Source organism: Gavialis gangeticus, unplaced genomic scaffold (genome assembly GCF_001723915.1).
Source record: "Gavialis gangeticus isolate Ggan-Ray unplaced genomic scaffold, GavGan_comp1, whole genome shotgun sequence".
In the NCBI taxonomy this organism is placed as follows: domain Eukaryota; kingdom Metazoa; phylum Chordata; order Crocodylia; family Gavialidae; genus Gavialis; species Gavialis gangeticus.
This window is the reverse complement of record NW_017729034.1, coordinates 17,276,968-17,284,745: the sequence shown is the minus strand read 5'-3', so window position 1 is coordinate 17,284,745 and position 7,778 is coordinate 17,276,968. Positions and strand designations below refer to the sequence as shown.

Sequence of the window (7,778 nt, the reverse complement as noted above, 5' to 3'; positions counted from 1 at the left end):
CCTCCCCTCCTACCCCCCAAGCAATAATTGGCAGAGTACAGTACCATGTTCTGCCACTGGGGGACTCCTGGCGACTGTACTATACCTGGCTGTCAGCAGATGGCTTTGGGCTCTGCAGAGTTGATTTCTGGCAGCAAAACAGAACAAAGAGGTTTAGGTGAGGCTAGTCTGACACAGGTAATTTACAAAGCTCTTTGCTCTTGCTTCCTGTGACATGCTTTTCAGTAGGACAGGGAGGAAGTACAGAACAGGGAGTACAGGATTTTCTGGGAGAGCTTCATACTGCATGTACATATTTTCTGCTATATCTGCTCTTTCAGCCCTAGCAGTAAAAAAAGGTACTCTTGAGCCTGATGGTTGTTGAGAAGGGGAATTGTTTGGAAAGTGATGAGTGGAAACTAATTCAGAGCTGAGGGGGAACTCTGAGTCATGGGGAGTTACTCAGTTTCTGGAAAGTAGGTACCTTGTCAGTTCTGAGTAGTTGGTCTTTGGGTTGAGGAGGCCTGGGGAACTTCTAGGCATGTGGGAGAGTGGGCTGGGTTATGAAGGGAAGCTTTTCTGCAGGGGAGTGGGAGAGAGTTGCTAAGGGGGAGGGTTTAGTTGGATTGGGATGCATGGGTAGCTAGGAACAGGGGGAGAGGTTGGTAACATTTCCCAGTCTCTCACTTTGGGAAATACGATCAAAGTGCTAGTGAGGGAGGGGTGAAGCCTTTTCCCATTGGTGCCAGTACTGACTCAGGCTAATTCCACTGAACCTTCCCTGGTAACCTTTGCAGACCCAATTAGTATGTGGCTTCTTTCCTGGCTGCTGTGAGATGTAGCTGTCACTGCTGTATCCCAGCCCAGCAATGGCTGCTTTTCATCAGGAGGCAAGGCTGTCCCTTAATGTTCTTACCCACTGCTCAAGGAATAGTTAAGGCTTTTGGAGATATTGCTCAAGTCTTAGGATGGTAATGTAAGGTGGGACAGAGGAATAATGGCTGTGGGAACAGAACTCTGCAAGGTTAGCTGGGGCAAGTCCATCTAAGTGTTGAGGTTAGGGTGAACTGAACTAATTCCAGACATGACCAGAAGCTAGGGAGGGGTAGGGGGAGAGGCAGAGTGGAGCAATGATTAGCTCAACACTAACAGGAATTGGTGTGTCATTCCAGAGCCAAACTGGGACATGGACTGCTTTCTGGAGAGTATTCAAAACCAGCCTCTGCAGATGGGGAACAACCAGACCAGAAGGTGAAGACTAGGACCTCAGTATCCTCATGGGAGAGGGGATTGTAGAATCACAGAAAAGTACAGCTGGAGGTCACCTAGTCCAACCTCTTGTGCTAAATTTCAGATACACTAAAGTGTTTGGATGGAGGGGGAAGGGGAAAATCTCTTACAGAGGCTCTATAGGCTCAGCCAGGCCACAGGCTCCTAATAAACTATGTGACAAGGACTGGACAGGAACACTCTGGGGACATACACTTGGAAGGCTGTGATCACCCCTCTCTCCTCCTTTCTTCCAGGGTGTGCAGAATGGCATAGCTCCTCGTATGTTTAAGTCTCTTGTTGGCAAAGGGCACCCAGAATTTTCCACCAATCGTCAGCAAGATGCCCAGGAATTCTTCTTGCACTTCATTAATATGGTGGAGGTAAAAATGAAGTCAAGTTCCCTCCAAATTCTTAGAAGGTGCAGCAATAGGGAAGGGGCCTTTCCCATTTTTGAGGTGCAGTGGGTGAGGCTGGTACTTTTAAGCAGACAAGGAGCAACAAAGAGGAATTGTCCATGCTGTTTTGAAGCACCAAGTGACACAGAACTAGCAGTTGGGACACTGGTGGTTGCTGCTGGTGGAGATGGTGTTGCCAGTACCTCCTGTGTGAGCCAGAGCCTTTTTATTTATGGTTCATTCCACAGCTGCAATGCAACTAATTAATTAATAATTAATTAATTAATTACCCAGACATCCTCCCCCTCTACGCGACGCTGGTCAGGCCACAGCTGGAGTATTGTGTCCAGTTCTGTGCACCCCATTTCAAGAGGGATGTGGACAACATGAAGAGGGTCCAGAGGAGGGCCACCTGCATGATCCGGGGACAACAGGGCAGACCCTACAGTGAGAGACTGCGAGACCTGAACCTATTCAGCCTCCGCAAGAGAAGGCTGAGGGGGGACCTGGTGACCGTCTATAGACTCACTAGGGGGGACCAGAAGGGTTTGGGGGAGACGCTGTTTCCCCTGGCGCCCGCTGGCGTAACAAGGAGTAATGGGCACAAGTTGATGGAGAGGAGGTACAGATTGGACATCCGCAAGAACTACTTCACAGTTAGGGCGGCTAGGAGCTGGAACCAACTTCCAAGGGAAGTGGTGCTGGCCCCTACCCTGGGGGTCTTTAAGAAGAGGCTGGATGCCTACCTGGCTGGACTCATTTGAGTCCCGTTTCTTGTTTTTGGGGTTTTTGTTGTTCTCCCGCCCTGGCGGGGGGTCGGGCTAGAAGATCTACTAGGTCCCTTCCGACCCTTAATCTATGAAACTATGAAACTGCTTTTAGGCAGGACTTTGGGGCTGAGTGGAGGGTGGAAGCTGGAGAAGCAGCTCCTACAGTTACAGGAAACAGTGGGCAGCTGCTTCTGTGGATCTTTTTTTTATCCAGCCATCCTAATAGCATAGCCATCTCCATTTTTTCACTTGCCAGAGGAACTGCCGCAGCTCGGAGAACCCCAACGAGGTCTTCCGTTTCCTAGTGGAGGAGAAGCTCAAGTGCCTCGCCACAGAGAAGGTGAAATACACTCAACGTGTAGACTACATTATGCAGCTGCCTGTGCCTATGGATGCTGCACTCAACAAAGGTCAGTAACGTGAGAGTGGTTGAAGTGGGGATATCAAGCCCTTTCCTGAATTGAGGGTGGAGAATCCCTAAAAGATCTGAACACCCTGCTCCCACACTACTAAATCTTTCTGCTCACTCCATGGAACTGAGCTGGCCTTCTCCAGAGACATTTGCACTTCATCAGTATGGTGAGGTGGTGTCCATCACTGAAATTAGAACCAGGCTATTCCCCTGCTGTGACTCTAGCCTGTGAGACTCTGACAGAATGTCAGGGGTCTGTGAGCACGTGGAGCCTGTCTTTTACTCCGCTGTCTTCCACAGATGAGTTACTAGAATATGAAGAGAAGAAGCGCCAGGCAGAGGAAGAGAAGCAGCCATTGCCTGAGCTGGTCCGAGCCAAGGTGCCTTTCAGCTCCTGCTTAGAGGCCTATGGGGCTCCAGAGCAGGTGGATGACTTCTGGAGCACAGCTTTGCAGGCCAAGTCTGTGGCTCTCAAGTGAGTTTGGTTGGTGGGGAGCAGGGTAGGTTAAAGATGTGAGGTGTGTAATGGTGTAACCCTTCTGTAATACCTGGTGCAGGACTTTTACCCAGGGTTCTTACGTACCAAGGTTCTGAGCTAGTGGGTCCCTAAAAGTTAGCCAGGGTGAAGCCCTTTCAGCACTGGGGATAGCTCTTTAACTCCTTACCTTGGGCTCAGTCTTGCTGCACTTTCTCTTGAGGATTACAGTGGGCAAGGTTTAACGTAGTTATGTGAAGCCTGTAATACTGTGCTTCAACATCTGTAGTATTGTAATAGGAGACCATAAATTTGGCTTTTGACATCCCATCTTCAAAATTCTACTGTTCTTAATTTGAATTGTACTTTTAAAACCAATCTCTCCCAAAGTGTAAAAGAGTTACAAGCCTAGGCAGAGGGAACTGCAGTTGCTTTTGTTTGTTTTTTCAGAATCTTGTATTATTAAAAACTATGTTGAAGCTGCAAGCTAAACTTGAAATCATGAAGCAAATGTAACCAGTTTGACACACCCTATGGGGTGAAGCTATAAACAATAGGGGTAAGAAACACAGTGGGAGTACAGAGAAGATCAGAATGAACACACAAATCTACTGATTAAAATGTCCCACTCCAAGTAGCCAATGAGGCAACAATAAAAAGTATAAGTGCTTTTATACTTATGCCAGAAATCTGAGATCCAAGAAGGGGGAACTTTAATACTTAGTAGTAATTGACTGTATTGGCATACTAGGTATCTTGGAAACATAGTAGAAAGAGGAAAATCAATGGAACACTGTACCGGGATACAAATTATACAGGAATGACAGAATAGGTCATACTGATGAGGAAAGTGGCACTGTATCAAAGATTGCATTGAATTGTATAGAGTAGACATTTTTAACCGGTAAGATGGGTACCACAGTATTTCTGAGCATAAAAATTCCATGTTTCAGTAGAAAAAAGGTATATCTGGGGATATGCTGTTGACCACCCCCCCTGCTCCCCACAGACCAGAAAGGCAGCAGTGAGCTAGAAATTCTAAGCGAGTTGAGAGAGGCAGAAAACACAGTAATAATGGGTAACTTCAGTCACCCACAAAGGCTGGGTCAATTGAATCTCAGACTGGGATGCAGAGACCTGACATTATAAAAATTGCTTTCTGGAGCAATTAGTCCTGGAACGTACAAGAGGAAAGGCCATTCTTGACCTAGTCATAAGCAGGGATCCTGGCTCTCTCTGATTTAAAAAAAAAAAAAAAATCCCCAATTTTTGGATATTAAAAAAAGTAACCTAAAATCCACCTTTTTCTGTGATTAAAATGAAATGCCACTAATATATAGATCCAAAAATTGAGGGGGGAGGGTTTATCAGAGAAAACCAGGATCTTTGGTCATAAGTAATGCATAGGATTTGGTGCAAGTGTTATTCAGCTGCTCTGCAATAGTGACCACAATGTAGTAGGGTTTGACATCCATGTGGGAAGGAAGATAAGAAAATGTCATGGTAATTTAACTTTTGAAAGGGTGGTCGCCACTGTATGGTCTTGCAGGCTCCTCTCCCAGAGCCTATACAGTGGGGAATGGCAGAGAGGCACTGCTCCCTGGGAAGGATTTTAAGTGGGGAGGTGTGTGGTGGCAAAGCTTCTGGGTGCATGCCACTTTAAGGGGCTGAGCAGGCTGTGAGGCAGCCTGCAGGTGACTGCAGAGCCAACCAGGGAGTCGCATGACAGTCAGGAGGCTGCCTGATTGGGGCAGGGCTGCGCAGCCTCAGTATAAGAGCAGGCCCTGAGGAGCAGAGCTGGTAGTTGCTGTTGGGATGCCACTGGAGTAACATCTGCCTGCCGGAGTACTGGTGCTCCCAGGAACATTTCAGAGGGCAGGTTAGGTACTACGGGGAAGAAGGAGGTTCCTAGGGGACCCAGTGGGGTCCCAAGCCCTGGGGAGATGGCTCAGTCTAGGGAAAGTGAGGAGCTTGCAGCTTGTGAGCCTACTGAGGGGTTAGGCAAGCCCCTCAGTATAGGTAGTGGTGAGGCCAGGGGCTCAGATGAGCTCAGCAGAGTAATAGGATGCCAGGCATAAGATCTCTGGGACTCTAGGCAAGCCCAGGAGAGTTGATGGATTTATGGTGGGGCCCAGAGCGGAAACCCCTGTGGAGTAGAGAGATAGGTCACTTGCTGCTAGACTGACTGTCTGAACCCTCGACTGGTCAGTGCAAGGGTGCCAGAACCAGAAGGCCTAAGGGCAATTGAGCTGACTGCGAGCAGCCTGCAAGGGCTGCGGAGAGCTACTGACATGCCAGCTGGCGGGGCCAGAGCTTAGAAGAGGCTGAAGGTCCCCTGTGATGGGTGACATTACAGCCAAAAGAGGGTAGGTGTCAGCCAGCATGCAGGCTGCTATGAAGGAGGATGAAGCATAGCCTCTGGATGGGAGGCATCCTATAAGGGGTTGGAGAGAGTTGGGCCAGGGACTGACAACATGTGTTTGAGAGGAGGCTGTGTCAGAGTGCCCAGGAGCAAGCAGCTCAGTAGGAACATCAGAAAGCCTAGTGAGAGGAAGCAAGACCAGGGTAAGTAGGCCTGCGTTGGTCCTGGGGAGTGACCTAAAACTACAACCTGCTGGGGAGGATGGTGTGGTGGGGCTCCTTGTGGCAGGGCAGTCCTCAGGAAATGCCTCCCTAGTGAAAGGCCAAATCCTAATGTGGGGTTGGGGGGGAAAGAGCACAAACTTGGGCAAATTAAATATAAAACTGAAGTAATAAAAGCTAAGAGAGAATTTAAAGAGAAACTGGCTAGAGACATAAAAGATAACAATAAAAATTTCTTAGAGTACAGTAGAAGCTGAAGACCTGCCAGGGAGTCACGCCTTTGGATGATCAGGGTCTGAAAGGGGCCCAAAAGGATGACAGAGCTGTTGCTGAGAAACTAAATGCATTCTTTGCATGTTTGGGAGATTCCCACACCAGGTCTATTCCTCTCAGGGGACAGGTTTGTGGAGCTGACTCAAACAGAGGTTTTGGTTGATAAGGTCCCAGAGGAAATTGGTAAACTAAAAGCAGCAAATCACCAGGACCTGATGGCATTCACTCTAGGGTCCTGAAGGAGTCCAGAGCAGAAATTGCCAAAGTCCTAACTGTAGCATGCAACCTACCACTAAAAATATCTTCACTTTCAGAAGACTGGAGGTTTGCCAATGCTACTCCAATATTTAAAAAAAGGCTCGGGGGGTGGTCCAGTGAGCTGCAGGGTAGTGCACTTCCATTCCTGGAAAACTGATAGAAACAATTATAAAAGAGTCGTTCAAGACATGAATGACCATGACTTGCTGGGGAGAAATCAGCAAGGTTCTGTCAAAGGGGAATCATACCTCACCAACCTACTAGAGTTCTTTGAGGGTGTCAATAAGCAGGTAGTTCAAGGTGATCCAGTTGACTTGGTGTATCTGGACTTCCAAAAAGCCTTTTGACAAGAACCCCTATTAAAGGCTCTTAAGTTAGGTAGTCATGAGATGACAGGGGTGGTCCACTCGTGGATCAGAAATTGGCTTAAGTATAGAAAAAAAAGAATACGTATGAATGGCTAGTTTTCAGGATGGAAAGAAGTAAACAGCTGGGTAACCCAGGGATCTGCTGGGACCGGTGCTATTTAACAAATTCATAAATGATATGGAAAAGGAAGTGAGTAGTGAGGTGGCCAGAATTGTGGGTGACACAAATTTGTCAGTGGTAAAGGCCAAGGTGAACTGTAAGGAACTACAGGAAGATCTAGTGCGATAGAGTAAATGGGCAGCTAAATGGCAGATGGAATTCAATGTAGATGTGTGTAAAGTGACTTCATAGACACTAGGGCTGGAAGGGACCTCACAAGATCATTGGGTCCAGCCCCCTGCCCAAGGAGCAGGAAGTCAGCTAAGGTCAAAGGATCCCAGTAAGAGAGGCATCAGAATGTTTCTTGAAGGTGTCCAGGGTAGGTGCTTGCACCACCTCTGTGGGGAGTCTATTCCAGGCCTTGGGGACTTGGACAGTAAAAAGGTTATTCCTTATGTCCAGCCTAAAGTGGTCTTCCAGGAGTTTGTGACCATTGGACTTCATGGTTTCATAGTTGGTGGGGTCAGAAGGGACCTGAGCAGATCAACAACTCCGACCCCCTGCCATGGCAGGAAAGAATGCTGGGGGTTAAACAACCCCAGCAAGGTGTCTATCTAGCTTCCTTTTGAAGACCCCCAAGGTAGGAGCCAGCACCACTTCCCTTGGAAGTTGGTTCCAGATCCTAGCTGTCCTGACTGTGAAGCAGTGCCTCCTGATACCTAGCCTGAATCTACTGTCCGTCAGCTTATGGCTGTTATTCCTTGTTTTACTCCCAATAGTGCTTGGGGGAACAGGGACTGTCCCATTGCCTGCTGATCTCCCTTGGCCAGTTTATAGATGGCCACCAGATCCCCTCTCAGCCTTCTCTTGTGGAGGCTGAACAGGTTCAGGTC

The 7,778-nt window shown here is 48.1% G+C and overlaps 1 protein-coding gene across 1 annotated transcript in view; it reads left to right on the top strand.

Annotated features, from left to right (window-relative positions):
- Window positions 1-7,778, top strand: part of USP5 (ubiquitin specific peptidase 5) — a gene marked incomplete at its 5' end in the record, with an annotated part of 36,011 nt that overhangs the window by 11,978 nt on the left and 16,255 nt on the right. Inside the window, 4 exons of the mRNA XM_019526682.1 lie at window positions 1,152-1,230; window positions 1,506-1,631; window positions 2,673-2,826; window positions 3,129-3,303. Of these exons, the coding sequence (XP_019382227.1) occupies window positions 1,152-1,230; window positions 1,506-1,631; window positions 2,673-2,826; window positions 3,129-3,303 (534 nt within the window). The remainder of the gene's footprint in view (window positions 1-1,151; window positions 1,231-1,505; window positions 1,632-2,672; window positions 2,827-3,128; window positions 3,304-7,778) is intronic.